At 44.7% G+C, this 21380-nt stretch overlaps 1 protein-coding gene across 26 annotated transcripts in view; it reads right to left on the bottom strand.

Annotated features, from left to right (window-relative positions):
- The window catches only part of GRAMD1B (GRAM domain containing 1B), a 144156-nt gene that overhangs the window by 26860 nt on the left and 95916 nt on the right, over positions 1-21380 (bottom strand). For 15 of the 26 annotated variants that reach the window (XR_005933052.1, XM_030023654.1, XM_030023638.2 and 12 more), the window contains 5 exons: positions 12865-13075; positions 11280-11300; positions 7938-7961; positions 5214-5234; positions 4123-4146 (listed from right to left, as the gene is read on the bottom strand). Coding sequence is in view for 24 of the 26 variants with exons in the window: in XM_030023654.1 (XP_029879514.1) it covers positions 4123-4146; positions 5214-5234; positions 7938-7961; positions 11280-11300; positions 12865-13075 (301 nt within the window). In the remaining 2 variants the exon portion in view is untranslated. Of the gene's footprint in view, positions 1-1852; positions 1962-4122; positions 4147-5213; positions 5235-7937; positions 7962-11279; positions 11301-12864; positions 13076-21380 lie in introns of those variants that run through there. The other 11 variants (XM_030023647.2, XM_030023649.2, XM_030023650.2 and 8 more) reach the window with 8 other exon arrangements.

Here is a 21380-nt window from a genome sequence, read left to right as displayed (position 1 = left end):
GAACCAACAAGCGCTCTGTCTGCTCAGATGCACCACAAAAGCACTGCTGGTGCTAGACAGCACACAGGTCTCTCTCCGTTTAGCCCTGTCAGAAGGAAGCAGTACATCCATCTGCCACCCCAAGATGAGGGAATAATAAACAAAACTTCTATAGCCTGGGAAGGACAAAGAATTAGGATTACAGACAGCTGCGAGGTACCTGCATTGCTTTACTGAAATGGCCTTCTTTGCTGGAAACTGCTTATGGGATTATTTAAAAAAAAACAAAACAAAACAAAACAAAACAACCCACCAAGATGCTTCTGTCTACATACCCACCCACCTCCCTTTGCAGACATGAATGGCACAAGTGATCAGAAGAGCTAACCTGGAGGTGGAGACAGCAAACATTAACTCTACCGCAAACAGAGAGAGACAGGACAGGATGGCACTGCGAAGGGTGGAGAGAAGAGGCTCTGTGGGGGAAAATGGGGAGGAAAAGGGTGACTCCCCATGGTAAGATCTCCCTGTTAATACACAAACAAATCCTCCAACAGGAAATTCAAAGCAACTGTTGCTGGGGGACGGGACAGGGAAGTCTGACAACAGAAGAACCAAGAAAGATATAGTCCTGTACAGCACACGTCACAGAAAACAGGTAAGGAGGAGAGAAGGCAAGAGGCAGAGAGAAAAGGGGGAAGGAAAATCCTATCCAATTTGCATGACTGATGGAATTGCTCAACTCTTCAGGGAAGATTTACATTGCTTCTGGACAGAACAGGAAAACTACTGGAAAAGAACAGAACACATTCCCTGCTTGTGTGGGAGAGTTTAGACCCCACTGACAGCAGGACTGCTCTGCTGATTTATGCCAGCGAAGAAACTGGCCACCTGTCGCACAGCACTTCTTCCAAACCCAGTCTGGTCCTGGGTATTTTTCCTTTCTTTTTTTTTCCCCCCTTTAAAAGTGAATGAATAGCAGAGGAAGAAGCTTCAGAGCAATCACTGGCCATTTGGGGTGGAAAGTGGATTTGAGTTCATCATCACACGAGCTTGCACCGAAAGCTCGCTTCTAATTTAGTGCCTCTGCACAACAGTAACTGTGCCAGCCCTGGCAATCCGTATACCTAAAATCATGGAAAGTCTGAAGGGATGAAAAATACCTGAAAGACAATGAGTTAACGTTGCTCCAGAAATAGTTTGACAAAATGGTTACTGCAACTTAAAAGATGATTGCACTGATTTACAGAGAAAAAGGCTCTTTGTTCAACACCTTGCTAACTCATCATCGGGCCTGGATTTTTGCAATAAAGCCCGTTTACATGATTGCTGTTGCTGAGTCAGACTCAGGCTGCTACCCATCGGAAAGCTATTTCTGATGTTTGCCCTAAAATGATGCATGATATCTCTCTCTTTGTTTCTACAGGGAACACTTTACGCTTTCCAACAGCTGAGTTTCCCCCTCCACTCTGGCATCTATGAGGTCTCCAAGAGAGTACTGCAAGAAAAAAAAGACAGCACACCGAGACCAGGAAAGGCTGATTTCTTAGGGTATTTAGTCTTGGGATCACTTGACATTGTTCTTAAGAAGCTGCAAGCATTGCTCAAAGGTCTCTACAAAGAAAGGCCCTTCACAGCATCACAGCCCACCACGGATTCTCAACCACCTCCCAACTCCTACTGCACAGGCTTTTGCCGCAGTTTTCCCAAAGGAAAACCTAAGGCTCTCTCCTTTACGTGGCTACCTATTTGCATTTGACTGGATTTATTTTTGAGACTTTCACCTCTGGTGAGCCAAGCTGAAAGTTGCCCTGTGTGCACAGCATTTGTTTGCAGAACTGCAGGTGCAGGGCTCCTGTCCCACTCTGTGCAATCCTCAGTGCAGACTTTGCTCTCCAAAGACAAGTGGGTAGCATTGCGCTCCTGTTGATCTTTCCAGACTTACTACAAGAGCAAATGTTTCTAGCAGTATTTCAGAACACCTGAAAGAGACAATTAGTGTCTTTTCACTGTAATTTTTTTTCCCCCCACTAACCACTCTGGGGCTATGCTACACATAGGTGGAGAGGGGGTGGTTCAGGTCAGTTATAGGGAGAAACTATGGGAAGAAAAAAATTCAAGCATGGTTGCAAAAGAGAAGGCAGGTGAAAGGAACGTGCATAGATAAACACAAAGGAAAGGAGTAAGAGAGTAGGGCAGACCTTGGGATCTAAATAGTAAAATGAAAACCTCATGGACAGATATAAATCTCACCTCTTCCCTGGTGTCAACTGTGTTTGCTCTAACTTTTCAAGATCATCTTACTCTCTTTTCTGGGAGTATGCTCTGTAGATTCTCCTAATGCCTGGTGTTTACCAGCACAGGGACTACAGGAGGCAATTTACAGAAGCAAGCCTTGCTATAGAGTAGCAGCTAGAAATGCTGCAGAAAATTGGAGACGTACACCCTAATTTTAGGAACAGTCAGGGAAGTAGAAGGATCGACAGTCCAATTGAGAGAGAAGTAGGCAGAAAAAAACATGGCAGACTTGCTAGGCTCAGTGCCTCAGCTGTACACTGACCTCACGACACAAAAACCGAGAGCTCCTCCCTGCTCGGAAACAGGGCCCAAAGGAGATAGCTTCTACCCTTGGCAGCAAAATATCTCCAGTTTGTCTCTAGTTTTGATGACGTCTGCTGGGTGACAAATTTCTTCTACCAACTTGTGGAGTTCCTGCCACCCCCACAGCCAGTGCGACCTCCTGCTTCATGTCATCAGGGAAGCAAAACACCAATTTCCCACCTCTCTGAGCACATCAGGTCTACAGAGTAAGTCACATCTCTGTTTCAATAAACAAAATTACGGAGACAGTTTGGTTTTGAGGGGTTTTTTTTAATATATATATATTTTAAATTATTTTAAAAATAATAAATCAATTAACAATAATTCAACACGCAGACACGTTAAGTCCAAAGCAGACACACGCAACTGCATCCTGATGGCTAAGCATAGATGGGTGGGGCCTAAACCACAGCTGACCAACAAACTGAGTTTTACTCCGTAAGAATAACAGTTCTTCTAAACCAGAGTCTCCATATCTGCGGTTCCTCAGTAAAGGCATGAGAAACATCTCGGGGACTGCTAGTGAACTCAGCGAGCCCACTGATGGTCTGGTCTTCCACCACGAGGACAGGAACACAAAGCAAACCCCGTAAGGTTGAATATATTTATTCTCAAACTGGTGTTCTTTTCTAAATCTCATAGTGCACCTGGACCAGTTTGCATTTGTCCTCTGGAAAGCAAAGTGGAGAAAGCACACCAAGACCAAGAAAGGGCAGGTCTGACAAAGCAATCCATGACCTTGGTTCACCCCTTTTCTCCCACTTCTCAATCTGGTAGGGATGTCAATCTCAAAAAGCACTGGTAGGATCGAAAGGAGAGCACACAAGGCAAGACAAGTTGGTAACATCTTAAGGAAAAAGTAGAGAAAAAGGAATCCAGGAAAGGGAAAAGGAAGGGTTCCAACTGGCAAAGAGGGATACAGTGCTACAAGGACAAAAAGACCAGTTAAAAGCAGCAAAAACTGAAGCCATGTTAGAAAACTGGCATTCTGACCACCGATGCTCTGGGGATCTTTGAGGACCGTGTGCTCTTTGAGGCAAGGACTGTATTTTTGGTTTGTGTTTGTACAGTGCCTGGCACCCAGGGCTGCTGAACTGGCACAAAGAACAATGTGGAGGGTGTTTGCTCCGAGCATAGTGAAATTTATGTAAAATGAAAGTGGGGGAAAGCGAGTAAAGGAAATCGTAAGGCTTCGTGAACGGGTAGCCTCCACAAATTCATTTCTAGAGCTGCTCTCAGTGGGGAAAGGAACAGAATAATCAGAATGGTCCAAATGCCAGAAAAATCCTGCCTGGAAGGAGTTGGCAAAGAAGGGAAACTATATCAAGGAGATGCATTAGCAAATTTTGAATGGTAATAATACTGCCAAGCAGGATTGACTGCCTTCCTGGAGTTTGTGGCCCATCTGTATTTCCACACTGCTGCTTTTATCTGGCCAGAATGTCTCTACTAACTAGAATATGGTTTGGTTTTGTTTTGTTTTCTAAAGGAAAATAGTTGGGGGGGGGGGGGGGAACCACAAAAAATGCAGCCAGTGCTTACTCTCCGGATGTACTGTCTCTCATGCTGAAAATATATGGAGGAAAAACAAGAGAACAGAAAGATAAGATAGAGAGGACATGAAAACACAGGAGACCCACACAAGCAGACCACAGCAAAGCATCATGCAGCAGGGTATGGATCTCAGCAGCTACAGTCAGAAGCAGCTCTTGCGTAATAGCAAAAGTCACCTTTAGCCATGGCCACAGATCCACATTTTTACAGCAGCCTGATTGGGCCTATACATCTGCCCAAACTGCCTCACTCCACGTTCCTTTATCTGCCAGTTCTCCACCAGTTTGGCCTGCCGTGGTTTGTACTTCATTCTTAATGTCATTGCCTCTATGCTTCTCTCTGCTTCCGAGATCACGTCTTTTCCCATCCTTGCTACTCTCCTGGTGCTGATTATATACAGCAAGTAAGTAAATCTGCCTCTCATGCCTGTGTCAAATCTGACCGCACTGTATCGGCCAAAATCACTGGTTCTAACATCTTAGGCTGCAAGAAGGTAGGAACTGTTGCTGAACATGGAATGGCTGCTGCATTTGCCTACAAAATCATGGTACTGCTGGTATCTACTTCAGAGCGCTCAAGGGGTGGGGGTTCAACCGTGCAAAAGTGATACCGACTGCGGAAATTTGCACACCACTAGCTTTGTACCGAAAACGCTGCCACTCGTGCTTGCAGAACGAAAATAAGATCAAGGCAGAAGCAAAGGATGATTGTGTTTCTGTGAGGTCAAAAGAAAATAATTCCTCTCTCGCCCCGCACCACCCTGAGAGATGCAAAGGGTTTGCGCAGCGGCAGCTCTGTTTGTCACCACATCGAGACCAGCTCTGCTGGGAAACCTGAAGGTACAGGATGTGGAGATCATCAGAAGAGTGACTGAAAAGACAAAGCTTTTGCTCTCTCTCTCTGGCATCCCTTCCCTCAGGATGTCAGTCCTCCTTTGCCAGTTCTGAGCCATTTCCACCTCCTCTTTTTGGAAATGGTCAGTATGCCCCAGTGCCACTGCAAAGCCCCTTTGCACCTTCCCCCCCACCCAGGCACCCAGCCCATATTCACCCAGGGACAAGAGAAACTGGAGTACTTACATTATACCAACTCTGGCTTTTCTGTAAGGACAAAATAAAAGAGAAGCATTAGTTAGCACAGAGATCTTAGGATCAAAAAGAAAGATGGACAGAGAAACTAGGTCCAATCTGGTTTGTATAATTAGTGAAGTGAAAGGGGGATTAAACGGAAGATTTCAATGGATTTCACAGTGTGGTCTAAGACAGTTATTTCCAGTTACAGGAACAAAGAACAAATCCAAAAGCACGAGTCCATAATAGGAAACAATTCAGGCTAATGTGTGCATGTCCGCATGCACGCACACACACACAAACTCGCACACGCATGCTGTAATCATTTTTGCAGAACAGCAGCGCCCACTAGCAACAGAAGAGCTAATCATAATCATTGCCAGCCATTTCTTTTAGAGGCTTCATTCTTCCACGTCTGCAGGCTAGGTTGCAAAAATCACATTGCGTTGAACGGACCCTGTGCAAATAAGCCCTCAAAGAACTACAAGGAGGCAGGGACGCAATTGTACTCACAAAAGCCATTCAGGCAACACTTTCAATAGAGGGAATAGGGGTGAAGGGAGAGAAAGAGAAAGAGAAAGAAAAAGGAAGAAAAGGAAGAGAAAAGCGAGAAAAAAAAAAAAAAAAAAAAGAGGGGGAAAAAAAAAAAAAAAGAAAAAAAAAAAAAAAAAAAAAAAAAAAAAAAAAAAAAAAAAAAAAAAAACAAAAAAAAAAAAAAAAAAAAAAAAAAAAAAAAAAAAAAAAAAAAACCCCCCCCCCCCCCCCCCCCCCCCACCCCCCCCCCCCCCCCCCCCCCCCCCCCCCCCCCCCGAATTTCAGTGCACAGTGTTTTGCATCATCTGCACATGTGATTTTTTTTGTCCTTATCATGGCATTTCAGATGGTTTGAGAGGACAGGCCACATGTCACACTGGAGCGTATGAAAAAGCTAGCTCAGCTTGGAAAGTCACACTTGGCAATTTTCAGATGGAGGTGAGATTTATCTGCACAGAGGGAGGAAGAAATAAGCTTCACACTCCCACTCCAGTCAGGCTGGCTTTCCAATGTCAGGACGCTGAGCAGAACTGACAGAAAGTATAGGCATCCCCCTTTTGAGGGTGGATTTACCTCAGGGCAATGAAGCTTGGGGGCACTGTGGCCTTTCACCACTAACGGTGGTCAGCTACAGTGCATATTGCTGGCACGTTGTGTGCCAGCAGCCACACAGCCGTGCCCGTCCCCCTCTCCCAACGAGCAATGGCATGTCTACATTACACCTGGGGGAGCTGAGTCTAATAGACAAGGACAGAAGCAGTATTTCACTGCATTTCTTTCTTTGAAGTCATCTTGCTTCTGACCTTGGACTGGGAGTATTTTTCACAGCTTTATACTCAGTCTGGAATATGAAGGAAAACATCCTGGCCTCCGACTTGTGACAGAGCCTGTGGAAGTTTCACTCAGAGAGTTAAGTTCATATTCACAGAAGCACAGAAACCACCTGCACTGGGATAGTCCACAACAGGACCGGTGACGTACAGGACGTTTACCATAGGAAAGTAAGCGCAAAGGGTTAATGAGATCAGATTGGACCAGAGATTTCTATGAAGACATGGGGTTGCTTACACTGTGCTTTCCCTAGACCTCCCTGCTTTCAGTTTCCTATGCTGCCTATATGCCACTCCAGCAAACAACCTCGCTGGCATCTGGATCTCATTCACGGAGCCAACATTTACCAAAGGATCCCTTGCAACCTTGGGCCTGTTTCACTGCCCTGATCTCTAATGAAAAACCCCACAGTAACATAGTATATGTCACAGGCCAAAATACAAAAGTTGGACGTTAAAAAGTGAACGCCCCTAAGGCCTTTCCCCAAATCCTGGGGAAAGGATATGAACTGAAGAACTGAATACACAGTATGGCTCATCAACTAACCAGAGGAATTTCCTCTTACTTCCTACGCTTTTCCATACTTGGCCATACCCTCCATTCATAAAAGGTCTGGTTGAAGTCAACCTTTTCTGCAAGTAGGACATGGAAAAAGGTCTTATGCAATTCAGCCTATACTAAAAAAAAAAATCAGGGGAATTAATCTTAAACCATGTACACACCACCTCGCCCTCCCTCAGGAGCACAGCATCTAAGATGGAGCGATTTTCCTGCAGGTTTGTTTTGCCATCTGTCTGCCTTAATGAGCAAAAGGCATAACTCAGAAATTTCTGGGGAAAAAAATTCATAATCAAACTATAATTGGCATAGACAAAACAGAGACACTGCTGTCACTGTGTCTTCTAAATCAGGGTGCACGTGTTGTGGTGTCAGCACACTGCAACAGGATTTCATTCCCCTCTTCTGCGTTAACCACAGTAACTCTTTCTTTGCCCTCACATTTGAATTTCCCTAAACTGTGGCTCCTCTATAAAGAAGCTCTCCAGCTCTTCCTTTCTTAAGCTCTTCCGCACAATTATACTGACATCCAAGCCTCATCTTTTGCCTCCACCAAGTGTACTAAACATGAGGAGATTCCTTCCCCTGACCACTGTTTTGCAGGTAGAACGAACTACAGGAAGTCCAAAGAGAAGGGAGACTATCCGAGTCCTTAAATCTAGACTGAGTCCTTAAATCTATCTTCAATTTTATTTACCTTTTTTTTTTTAATTCACTGAGAGTCAGAATATAGGGGGATTTGAACTGTGAAAATCAAGAGACAGTATAATGGAGGGGAAAAAGAAAGAAAAAGGAAAAACATATTCTTACTTTGAGCAGGTTAAGTCTGTCATACTGGAAAAAGAAACCATAAGCATTAGAACTGAAAAGAGAAAATAAGTAAGTAACAGAGGAATGGAGTTGCACACAGAAGTGGAAAAGATGTAACTGATTTGCAGAGACGATGCTACAGGAGCAGCTGATACCAGAGTTCATAGTTACATGGTGGCTGTAACCAGGAAGAACTTAGGAGAACTTGAGGAAGGCAAAAAATTGGGTGTTTTCTCTAAGCCTTTAATTAATACAGTGTTGCCTCTAAATCTTCATGGGTTAATGATCTCATATTTGCATACACTGCTATGGAAGATTACAGCATTACAGTGCAGATGGGAAGCAGTGGATCACGCGTAAGAATTTCAGGCTGCTAACTTGATGCCAACAGAAGTTTCCACCTTTCAGCATCACTGGGAGCAGGATCACAACACACTCCTACACGCCGTTGCTTCCAGGGGAATGGAAACCTTTTGCCAAGTGAATGTCATGCCATATTGCTCTAGAAGTATCCTTAAGTCCATTTTACAACTGGGGAAACAGAGGCACAGAACCAGGGTGAGGGCAGAGCTCAGAACGGATTCCAGAACCCTTTCTCCTGACCTGTGTACTTCCAAAACCTAAGCTAGTCACCTGTCTTCTAAATGCCCATGGCCAAGTAACTCAAAGAAACTGATGAAATATATTCCCAAATCTCTCACCCCAGCCCAAAACGACCAGAATTTCATGACCTACTATCTAAAGGGGTATTAGACCACCCGATGGGAGAGGTAAATGAGAAGACACAGCCAAACTCTTCTCATAATCGCACACTGAAAGGACAAGGTGCAACAGTCATAAGCTGCAGTAAAGGAAATTCTGTTCAGATCGAAGGAAAAAGCCTGTTCACAACAAGAGCGGTTAAGCACTGGAGCAGGGGCCCGACGAGGCTGTGGGATCTCCAGTCTTGGAGGTTTGCAAAACGTGGCTGGCCAAGACTTTAGACCAACCTGATCTAACCACATCAGCCCTGCTTTGAGCAGGGGCTTGGACTAGAGACCTTCTGAGATCCCTTCCAACCTAAACTGTTCTACAATCTCCAGGGCCTACATCAAAATTCATGTTTTCCCCTAACCTGATATTTATCCTCAGCATTCATTATTAGCTATAGACAGTGGGAAGAATCTGAAGGATTTGCAATGGAGAGGAAATCACTTTTATCCTTGGGCAAGAGCAAAAGAGTTAAAAATATGTATTTCATTGCTGGCTGCTAGCAAAAAGGGCTTTTTGCTGAGTTCAGAAAGCAGTTACAGAAGCAGCAGTGTTTGCCAGTAAAAGCCTAAGGCTAACACAGACCTATGGGTGGTTTGGTCCATGGCACACCGGTGGACAGCATGGAAAAGCAAGCTCCAGGAAAAATTTCCTACAGATGTAGTCCAGTGCTTAAAAACTCCCGGTGAAGCGCTCCCTCTGATGGCAACACTGCAGCACGACAATTAACACAACAGACAAAAGAGGGCAAGGGACTTCAAGCAGATCTGTCAGCAACTGTATAAACACAGCATCAAACTCATGGGCTCAAGCTGTTTCATTTCATTAGCGAGACAGGTTGGAAAATCAGACCATTCTTCTTGTAGAAGACGGGTGGGGAGAGGAGAAGAGGCTGAGAAAGGAGATTTTAAAATCTTTGTCCTTAAGTTCTTTGTTTCTAACCTCTTCCTATCTTGAACAGATACCACCATCATCTGTGTGGGGAGAATCAGGGGGCTTATTACGCCTGAGATTCCTCACTTGTACCAGAGAAAGCCACCTTGTGAAGCACAGAAAAGAGATTCAGCCTTCACGGTGCTTTAGGCTCACCCTGTGCACAGACCATGCGTGAGCAGGGCAGGAGGCTGTCACGCAGGCTGGTGGAGGTCATGCCGGGATCCCCTTCTCTCTGTGCATCAGCTTCCTCGCACTGGAACTCATCTGAGGTCCGCCTCCCTCTTGTTTCTCTAATTGTCTTAAAGTTGTTGGGTTTTTTCTCTCAGAAAAGCAAGGGGCTGGCTGCAAGCACATCACAGTACCACTACGCGTACTTTTTACGCGTACATCGCTCTCTACCAATGTTCTTCCCACCAGTCCCTCTCCTAACAAACCTCTCCATAGCTTAGGCAAAGTGCCTCCAGCCTCCCATAGCCTAGCCATGACCTGTCCTGACCCACACACCTCTACTCACCAGCAATCCTTTCAGGACTCTCTGCTACTCCAGATCTGCTTTTTCCACAGAACTTCCTTCACACCTCACCTGAGACACTAGTCCCACAGTCCTCCTTTGTAGTTACCCAAGCTACAGTTACCAAGCACAAGCCAATCTGTCTAAAAAAAGACATAAAGAAGCTTCCAGCAGACACCAGCAATCACGCAAGGTCAGGCTGGCTACGAGAGGCATTATGACCAAGGAAAAACAGTAAGCCAGCACTGTAGACTCCACTAGTCTCTAAGAACTTGCCTAGAATTAAATCTATGGCATCAGCTGGGGAAAGGCCAAGGCATTGGTCTTGTGGATTATGAAGCCATCCAAGCCATTCTGGTTTTAACTTTACTTGTATACACATGGAAATGCCAACAGCCTGGCACTTTGTCCAATAAGCATCCCATCTGCGTTTCTGATTTTTACACTCTTCTGAGGGTAGCATAGAGATGTGAGATCAAATCTCAAACGAGCTTATCTCCAATTCAAGCACCCACAGAGGGATGGATCTTCCACTTATTACCTTTCAGAGCAAGCCCATGAATTCTCACAATTCATTTGGGACAGGTCTGTTCTAACAGGTTTAAGCTGGGTTCATTTGAAATCACTGATCTTTAATATTTACATCACACAGGAAAGCATGCAAGGGCAGTAAGCTGAGATCACTGGCCACAAAACTACTATTCCTCATAAAAAGCAGGCAAGAAGTTACGGAGATCAACTCTTGTTTCTGAAAGGCATAAAGTAAGAAGAGAGGAAAGAGAAGGGATTATAGTACTGTTCAGCCTACCAAAGCCAGCGGATTTCTCCCCGGCAAAGACAGCAGTTCACTTCAAGGGAGAGGGAAAGCAAACCTTAAAACAAAGGCTAAAATTACTTGGAAGTAATTGAAGGAGTGTGATGAACAGGCCAGTTCTCACACCATGTGAGCAAATATTAATGAGATCCCAGTGATATAAGTGAAACCAGCTTCTCAGCTACAGGCATCGGGCTGAGCTCTTGCTGACATTCTCACAGCCGCACCAGGAGAATGCCTTACTGGGGTCACCGCTCAGTACCACGGGGAGGGTTTCTGAGTGATAAGACAATTCTACAGCAGGGGACAGGAGAGAAAAAAGAAGGCTTACTTTGGAGAGGCGCTTGTGTGACTTAATCGGAGAGAAAGCATGCAGGAATGAAAAGAGAGAAATTATGAAAAGAAGGAAAATTACCTCGCAAATCAAGAGAAGGAAAACCCACAAACCCAACAGAAAGCATTATATCCCCCCTGCTTCCTTGTGAAAAGCACCACAAATTAAAAGTCAAGCTTTAGTAGTCACCGTGTTGGTAAAAATTGCACTCCCATGGCCTTAAATCACAGCACTTTATGGGCCAGGGCAATGAAACTCATCTCTGTAATTCCCCCTTACCAAGGACGCCATTTCCCTGACAAAGCATCCCCCAGTGTGGCTATAAACATAGCATGCCCCGCATCCTGCCTGCCTCCCATCTGCATGGCTTTCTTTTGGGGACAGACTGCTGGCACCATAATGCACGAGGGTGTCACTCGGTCCTGCCGCCCTGGCGTCATGTTTGTAGGTCACTGTGTGCACAGGAAGCAAGCCTGACCTCAAGGGCAACCTCAGAACTGACAGGTCTCAAATGATTCATCTTGAAAAAACCCTTTGCCCCCTCTTTTGAATTCACATACTCCCCCCTTAGTGGCGAGCGATCAGTTCAGGCCAGTGAATGTGGGCCAGTGAATCCTGTTTCCTCTGCTGACAGTGACCGCAAAGGGGAGTAGATGAAGACTTTTTGTGTGCGTGACACAATCCAGCAATAAATCGGGCAAAGATCTGACAACGCATTTCACACAAGCCATCAGAGTTATGGCTGTGACACCGTGAAGTTATTCAGGCTGAAATACTTTACTTCAAAAATCTGGAAAAAGAAAAGACAAGTGCTCCTGACAGCTATCTATCTTATAATACGCCATTGACATTGGGCTTATAATCAAAGGTTGTGTTTGGCTCCCAAGGCCCTTGTGTGTGTTTCACCAGGTCCCGCTGCTCACAGAAAAACCACGAGTCACCAAACCTGAAACCCTCTTCCTCAGTACAGCAAATGCAAGGTTGTTTCTAACATGGTCAAAAGACACAATACCTTTCTAGGGAGAATATCGTCTACCCTGGCCAAGACAGTCATAACACTGCACCAACAGTAGGCAATGTGCAGAGGATTGGCAAACTGATTCTGTGCAACTTGAACCTCATCTCAACACAGGGCTTAGACAGGACTGGAGAAATGCATGGGCCCTTCACAGGCTGTCTGCACAGAGGAACCTTCATTTGTTCCATGACCCTTCATGACCCAGATGATAAAAAGTAATTGCAACAGCTGGTTTTCAAGGTCTTTCTCAAAACCACAGAGCCTTGCAAGGAAACAGGGCCTTGACTGCAAAAACGTTAGCCTACATCAGCCGTTATGGAACCGCAGCATAAGCCATCAGCAACTCATGGACTCGGGTCGCTGAAAGGATGACAGAGTTGTGCTGAAGTCCGACCTACACAAATGGCTCCCAGTTAGGAGAATTTTCAGAAGTATGATGGGGGAAGAAGGAGGAAAGTTAGCCAGAGGAAAAAAGGCACAGGACAAAGCCAGTGTACCACATGAGAGAGTTCAGAACTGGGGACACGTGCACATCTGGGCCAAAGTCATTTGCTCGCTTCTCACCTTGGAGTTCTTGGCCCCACTGCGGCCTGACTGAGAGGAACAGCTACGCTGTACACCCTGCTCCGGCGTGGAAGGGGATTTATCTGACGAGTGGTCTGAGCCTTTTTCCACCATGGCGTCTCCTTGGGAGTCCTGCGGTGTCGGGGACCGGGAGCGTTTGCGCAGGATTGGGGAGCAGGCAGGCGTGCTGCGGTTTGAGTTACTGGCAGTACTGCAGAAAGAAAGAAAGAGCAGGGTTAATCTTCAGCTCAAACAGAAAGCAACTGCACGCATGCCTTGAGGTGAAGCATTACCCGCAGATTTCTCCGCTAGCACAGCGGACAAATCTGGCTTCCTGAAGCGATGCACCCAATGCCATACTTAGGACTTACGTCCCCAGTAAAATTAGGCTGTACACAGTTATCATTTACCGGTGGCAGAGGGAACTGCAACGGCCTGCCAGTGTCTTTCTCCACCCACTGTTCAATTCATCTGACCACAGGTGAATGCCTGTGAGAATGAACTCATTCTCTCCTGTTGGCTCTGAGAGTTTAAAATGATGATCTGAGCTTAGAAAACTTAAACTTGCACTCAAGAACGAGGGAGACATCAGTGTGTTCTCGATAGTCCCACTCTGTCCCTCCTTTCTTTTATTTCAGCAGGTGTAACTATTCTCAACAGGATGCACAAAAATGGAATCCTATCTTTTAGAAAACACTCCATTAAAGATCATAAAAAACAATTGGGCACTGGGAGGGGAGTCATGATGACAGACAATGCAGTCATGATTTCCTGTATCACATCATCCTTTCCCACACCAGTTAGAGTTGGGCATGAAAATGTTTTGCTACGATATAAAAGCTTTCATGATTCTTAACAAAAAAAAAAAAAAAAAAAATCCCATCTCATAACAGGGAAAAGCAAGACCTTTCAGAGTAGTTTCACGGAAATTATGAAACATTTAGGGGAAAGGAACTTCTCATCCGATATCTTCAGCAAATACCCTAACACGTAAATCAGAAAGCCAGTTACATATTTATACAGAACAGGAAAACTCAGATTTCCGCACTGTTCCTTCTCTTTTGATGCCTCTTCTTCCTGCCAGACTCTTCAAAATACCACACGCTACATCCATTTTTCCCTACGTAACTCGTTTCCTTCGGCAGTCAAATCTATTTATGACCGGCCCAAACATCTCTGAGGCCTTTCCAGCTGGTACTGTTCAACTCGGCAGCCTGCAGGTTACGGCGGAACCTGGGCTGATCCAAGGATGAACTTTGTGCTAACTCTGCCATGCTGAGTTGTTATGGTACCCTGTTATCTTCTGAGCATTAGAGAGCAGGCCACGTCTGAGCGACAGAAGAGCAGGCAACAGAAAAAAGGATGAGAGAATTAAAACTGTAAGGGACTGAATTAAAGAAGCTAGTGCAATCAAACTCTTAAGGGCTATAATTTAAGCCCAATTATATATAGCAAACCAAAGTTTGCTTCTCACAATGGGATGTACAGTGAGGTAGTTACAATGGATCCTTTCCTTTCTGAGAATCTAGAAAAGTTGAATACATGCTGTAGGTTTCATTAATTCTCAGATAAAAATCGTATCTACCTCTTACGTCTGAAGATGCCAAAAACATTTTACAAACGTTAGTCAGCAGATACAGGTAGATAATTTAATACACTCCTCCAGTGGTTACCAGTTTTAGTTTGGTTTGGTTTAGTACTAGATGAACTGGTCTCATAAATTATCCTCTATTTGTTCACCGCTTGTGTTAACACAGGAGTGATGACACTTTCCCTAAACAATTTGCAGAAAGCATGCAACAAAGTTGCTTATGCAAACATTAACAGAATCAAATTTCACACTCGTACACACAAGGAGCTTGCAATTGGCAAGAACAGGAGCACGGCACTTCACAGAAAACCCTTAGAAGATATTTTCAAGAATATAAAGTGTGAAAGTTCACATAGATAATGAACAGGCTAGAGAAAATGGGTTTGCAAAATGTTCTGTAAATAGGAAGAAAGATGGATTAAATTACAGACTCCGCTCTGTTACCTGTTTCTACCTATTAGACTGAGCGTCATATAGATATAGAATTATAAAAAGCTGCTTGTTCAAATGCCACCTGAACCCTGAGTTAGCTCCAGCGCGAATACCGGCAGAGTAATTCCCCCCCTCGGCTTGTTTCTTCACAGTTCACACCTGACAATGGCATGCGTCATCAGTGAAATACGCCAACAGCATACCATGTCCTCCCTTTCCCTGGTCAAGACACAGGAATACTGAATACTAACTACACGTACAGCACAACTGTAGCAATATTCAAGCTTTAATCCCTCCAAATCATATTTGAAACAAAACAAAAGACTGAGCAAAAGATGATCTGGACCATTCTCCCAGCAGCATTGCCTGCAACAGTTTTGGTATATCACGAAGTAAAATTATCAGGGTTCTTTCATCTTATTGAAATGTACAAAAGTACCAGGTTTCTTCACAGGCTTTCAGCTGATCCAGTTAAAATGGGCATTTCACCTTTTCTGTCTTCCTGCTAATTCTCCCGGCTAAACTCAAGATGTACACACTTTTTTAACAACCCAGCATAATTGCATCTAGTGTACCAATTGCAATCAGCAACTATGTGTACGTGCAGAAGGTGCTGTGCAAATGGTACTAAGACTTGAAGTTCATCAGCAATGCTTCCAGAGATGGAAATGGTTTCGAATTGCCATTCCTATGGTTAAGAACTCTAAATTCTAAGGCTGTATTGCTCATGCTGTGTTATTGCTTATCTGGCATTACACCAAATTTCCTAAATTTTGCCCCCAGCATGCTTGATTCAACGTAAACTGCTTTATGTGAGAGGTCCCGAGAAATACAAGGCAAGAATTTGAAGCCAATGTTCCCGAGTCACATATCACTGCACTACATCTGTTTGAACAGACATACTCCTTTTTCTTCTACAGCTCTACGAAACCCGAGTTTATCATGCACAACCTCCTTCTCATTTTCAGTTCAAGTTCATACTCACAAGTTTCACTTTGAGTTTCAGCTTCAAGCAACTCTATAAAGGCCAAGCCAAATTCAGTCAAGGTTCTGCTCGCTTTCAGGTTACAGTTATGAAGGAGCACTGCGTTTTTACTGCTTCTAAAGTAAAGCACAAAATAACCAGTTCAAAACCAGGGTACAGCTGCACCACGTGCATGTGAAACTCAGACAAAACCTGCTAAAAACTTCAGTACTCTTTTACTCAAATTGTAGTGAAATGAGAAATGAGACAAATTTTGTCTTTTGTGGACTGCAATAAATACATTAATGCTAGCTCCAGTACACACTTACTCACACACAGGCATGGAGGACACATTCTCAGCTTTCTCCACTCTTAAGCACAGGCATGCTCCAAAACTGGCTTACACCTAGCCCAGATACAGCTAAGCAGTCTGCAGCTATGGAGGCCAATTCAAGCTAATCACCCATGGTCTGACAAAGCTCCTCAGGTGGGTTTTTCAGTCATGGCTGAGTAACCCACACTGCCGCAGCTACACAGGAGCAGCAGCATCACTAACTGCCTTAAAGCTAGCGTATATACGTCTGTCCAGGCTCAGTTCACGCTACCGTAGCCATATGTTTTGGTGCCAGCTCTGCCAAGCACAACCTCAGGCAGACTCTGGCCTCCATGTTCGTTTTCCAGTCACTTAGCATCTCTGGCATGCTTTAAAAAACTAAATCCACGCGTACATTTTGTGTCAGGTATGTATGGATTACCGCCTTTGCAGAGATAGGGGAAAAAAGATAGCTTCAAGGGCACCTTCTCAGGCTGTCCCATAAGTCAGTGGCGGAGAGCTGATCAAACTCAGGAGGTCTGAATCCACCTCATACTATCTGATGACTGGGCAATGCAGAATATTTCTCACATGAAGGACTCCAGGAGTGTGCACACAACGAAGAGCACGAAGAGCCTGTTAATTCAGCCTTTCGTCTTTACCGCAGCGAGGATGGGCACAAAAACCACAACCCTGCAGCTCCGTCCCACTCGCCTCCCCCTGCCCTGAGCCCCTCAACACTCTCGCTGCTCCTGCTCAGTCCCTGAAGTTTGAATCCAACCCAAGGCACAGCCATGACGAACGCTTTCTGCAGTTGCCATAGTGACCAAGGCCTGCAATTGAACCAGGAATCAACGCCTGAAATGCCAAAACGGCTTGACCCACTTTGAAAAAAAATAATAGTAATAAATAATGCTTTACAGACCTAATTGACCAGAGCGCATTCAGGGCCTCACATACCCCTGCAGTGTAGCCTTTAGTAGATGCAACAGATTAAGTCAGGGACAGAACACAAACAAGCCCACCTAAGCAGCAGCCCCTTGCTCCTAGGTGAAACCTCTGCACGGGGTATATGAAAGCACAGAAGGCAGAGTACATCTTCTTGGTTTACGTTCATACTGTGCCTAAGAGAAACACCTCATCTTATGATTAGAGCTGCAGTAAAAACACCACGAGCAAGTAAGACACGGCTAGGAAGAGGCCAAACTCTGTTCAGTCACATGCAGGACAAGCCTCGATATCTGGAGCAGCGTAGCGAAGAACTGAGCTTTTCTTTAAGTGGTGGGAAAAGAACGAACATTTGGCAATGCACGAACAAGCTACCTGGTCACGCCCTATCCTGGACGCTCCGCAAAGCAAGGACACAAGGCAAGACGCAAAAAGGCCAAACTTCCTCCTCCAACAGCGTATTTCCTGTAAAGATCTGGACCAGCCGGTGAATAGAGACTTCAGCCAGGAGTAGCTTTTGGGAAAGGCTACAGTCTGTACTCCACAAGCTAAGCTTGGGATTCTCACAGCTATAAAGGAACCCTGAGGACTCTTTGCAATGTTCTAATGGAATATTCAGCAAGAAACCTGACTTTGTTCAAGTCTGTTAAATAAATTCTGCAAGAATGACATTCAACCAGTCCTGAATTGACATGAAAGTCTGTCCAGCCTACCAGATCTTCTGAAATAAATCACGCTGCCTGCCACTACAACACAGCCATCCCTGGGCTTCAGACAAGCACCCTGCAATGGTTCTTTCCCAAATCACGCGTGCCCAAATAGCCAGCAGCCACCCTCCAGACACAACAGCTTGCAGAAGAGCACTGTCGCAGCATCTGCGGCTGCACTGTACAATAGGGGCTTGTTGTTCTCCCCTCAGGTAGTGAGCGATACATACCGATTAAGAAGACACACCCCAAATCTATTTGAATCTGCCAGTTGCAGGATGTGAATTAGAATTTAGCCAGAAGTAATCACTGTGTTACGAAGAGTACCAAAGGGTTTGTAACAACAAGGGCAGCTCATCTGAACAAGTGGCAGCTTCAGGCACGCAGTGCTCCCCCTACCTTCGTTGTGATCACCAGCTTCTCAGACAGCAGAAACAGATCATCGACACCATTTCCTGCAGTATATTTCTAACCCCCTTGGACTTCCTCAAGAAAGTCCGGATCTGGAAAGCTAACCGGCAGCCTCCAAGTCTGCGACAGTTCTCAAAAGAACTTGCTTTACAAGAGTAAAGATGAGCTGAAGATGCTCACATCTCCCTGCGGTCCGTAGCACATACTTCCTAATAGTAAGCTCTTCAAGGCCCAAAACTGGGGTTACCGACCACATTGCAAATGTTGGGCTTAATTCTGGAAAGTGCTGAGCGCTATGTCCCCAAACCAGCAAAGAACTTAAGCACATATTTAACTCTGTATGTCTGAAGTCTATGGGCTGTGCAAACAAAGTCAAGCCTGTGCTTACATGCTTTCCTAAACAAGAGCGAAGGAGATCTCAAGCATAAAACAGAACTCTACTGATGAAGTCTTGAAAAGAGCAGAAAAAGCTACAAGGTCAAGAAGGCACCTCAAGCCCGGCTGTAGTACAAAAAGAGTTAATTCTCCTCAGAAACAGCTAGTAAGGGGGTTAATTAGACGCCCACAAAGATACTTTTCTGTGATACAGTCTGACATCAGTGGAAAAAGATGAGATTCAGAAACTCATTATGCAGTCTACCAAACAGCAAGCAGATGGTAACAACTTTTGATCATCACCAACCTACACTCACTTCAAATTGATAATCCAAGAACGAAAACCTCCATATATCCTCCAGCAATTCCCCGGGCCTACCATTGCTCTACAAGCAATAACAAAACGCTATACTTATATTGCATCTCCCCGTAAAAAAGACAAAAAAGAAAGCATTAAATTAATGCAATTACTATGCTTCAGGGGATTAGCAAATCACTGCAAGCATTAGGAGGGAATTCGCCTTCTGCCCATCTACAGCACTGCAAGGTTGGTCAAATGTATTATTAACGATGTCATTGTCTTTCTCTGAATCATCTGATACCGGTTACCACTAGAGACAGACTATCAACTCTGATAGACAAACGGTCTGACATCTTACAGAAACTCCCACTGTGCTGTGCTCGAAACAATCCCTCCACCACTCCCTTCCTACTTGGAGTTATTGCAAAAATCTCAAGAAAAAGTTGGAAAATGTTTTCGAAATAGAACAAGACAGATCTTAATAATACTGTCCAGTAATTTAGAGAGGATCGTTAATCTGCAGAGAACCCACATGTATTATAAATCATACACTAAACCCTTCCATCACTCACAAATTAATATAATTCCATTTGCTCCAAAGGAAGACAAACCACATGGAACAAAGTATGATGGAAAATACAATGAAATCTGGGAAACAATAAAGGGGAAATAATGTAAAATAAGAATTTCACATCCCTCAGAAGTCGACGGCATGTCTGTTTCAGACACAGCCCCAACATGGTCACCTGCAGGTCACTCAGTCTACGGCTGTACTTCCCAAAGAGGAACAGATAAGGGCTTTGTTTCCTCTCCTCCCCACCATAATGCCAACGGATCTTGTAATTAAAAGCAAGCACTGCAATACCTGATGCTGCCTTCAAAATCTCGGAGCCCGGATCTTGGCACAGAACAGAGCTCGCAAGTTTTGCTTAAAAAATAAATATAATAATGAACACCGTTAAGCCACCCCTGATGTGAAGAAAGGTTTGAAAACTTGACAGCTCAAAGAATAAAAAATGAAATTAAAATAAATCCAAGCACGCTTATTTTAAACCTCGTTATTTCCAAGCTAACATCAAAATCTTTCCATGGTTTGGAGACGCAATGTCGCTGTCATACATCAATCCACGTGTCTTGTTTCAAGGGAGACTGAGAAAAATGCAATATAAAACTAAAAAGCTAGCGGTAAGAGCCACGCTCATCTTTGGATGAGGACGTAAGTGTGGTACAACTTTTAGATTACGTCAAGAAGAGCACAAGCACTCTTCCTTTCTGCCCATCTCCTGCTATAACTTCAGCAAGGCTATGAGCATCCCAGGACTTTGTCCCCAGCACAGGTACCGTCCACCTGAACACATTCTAATCCTGTGGCAGGGGTTTTATAAACCACAGATTAAACGTCTAATGAAGCCTCACACCATATCTTATCAGCGACAAAGCAGGGGTGGAGAGGGATATTGTATATGCCACGAGTAGAAGACAAAGCTCGAGCTTTACATCTTCCCACTCACTCCTGCTGCTCATCAGCTTTTGTAAGTTAATGGAAGACGCTATGATCTTCAAAGCTGGGATCAAATCAGTTTCTTTTGCTCACCCCTTCACGTTTCATCCCTTTACCGTTCTGAAAACAACGACGCAACAATTTCGCATCCCCTCACCCTGATATCCTCCATGCAATCTCTCCCCTTTGCTCTAACCATGCAGCAGCACTGCCCAGCTGAAAGTTAAAAATAGAGAGGGTCAAGGGCTGCAGCCGATACTGGGAAGAGTCAGACGCCCTCGGTGCAAAAGTCACGCACAGTCCTTTGTCCTGAGGACCCGGTTTGGGCTTGCTCCCCCACATGACATATTCTCGCTTGCCTTATCCAGGTTTCTGGTTTTCAGTGGCACAAGCAGTTGGGGGCCTCCCTTGGCAGAATGTTGGGCATCCAAAGTTATTGCACTGATGTGAAGTATCTCTCTGAGATTCAGCTTGAAATTCTCTTCCATCCTACTGAGCCAAAATCACAAGCTCCATCCTAAATCTACCAGCTTCAGAAGGAGTTCTCCTGCAGATGCATGTGACTTAATGGAGCAAGGCAACAGGAACATATCCTCTTTACGGAATCAGTGATTTCCGTGATGGACAGGACAATGCTAGTCACCAGTAATCTAAGAAAAAGCAATTTTTTAGCGAATGGGGATTCATCAGGTTCTCACTGCCTATAAACACACACAGTGCAACGAGCCCTCGCTTCCTACTGCTCTCCCCTGCCAAAAAGAAAAAAAAAAAAAAAAAAAGCCACCTGTATAGACTCTGGAGGACAGCCTGAAAAAGCAGACCAAAACAAATTCTGTCCCTCCCCATCACTGCAAATACATAAACACAGAGAGGAATGCAAAGCAGAACCAAGACATCAGTGTGCATGCTCCGAGCCCTTTTAGGAGCGAGGGAGCACATGGGCAAACAAATACACCATATTTCTGCAGCAGCT

Source organism: Aquila chrysaetos, chromosome 8 (assembly GCF_900496995.4).
Source record: "Aquila chrysaetos chrysaetos chromosome 8, bAquChr1.4, whole genome shotgun sequence".
In the NCBI taxonomy this organism is placed as follows: Eukaryota; Metazoa; Chordata; class Aves; order Accipitriformes; family Accipitridae; genus Aquila; species Aquila chrysaetos.
Note: the sequence above shows the minus strand (reverse complement) of the source record. Positions and strands in the feature narration are given on the sequence as shown.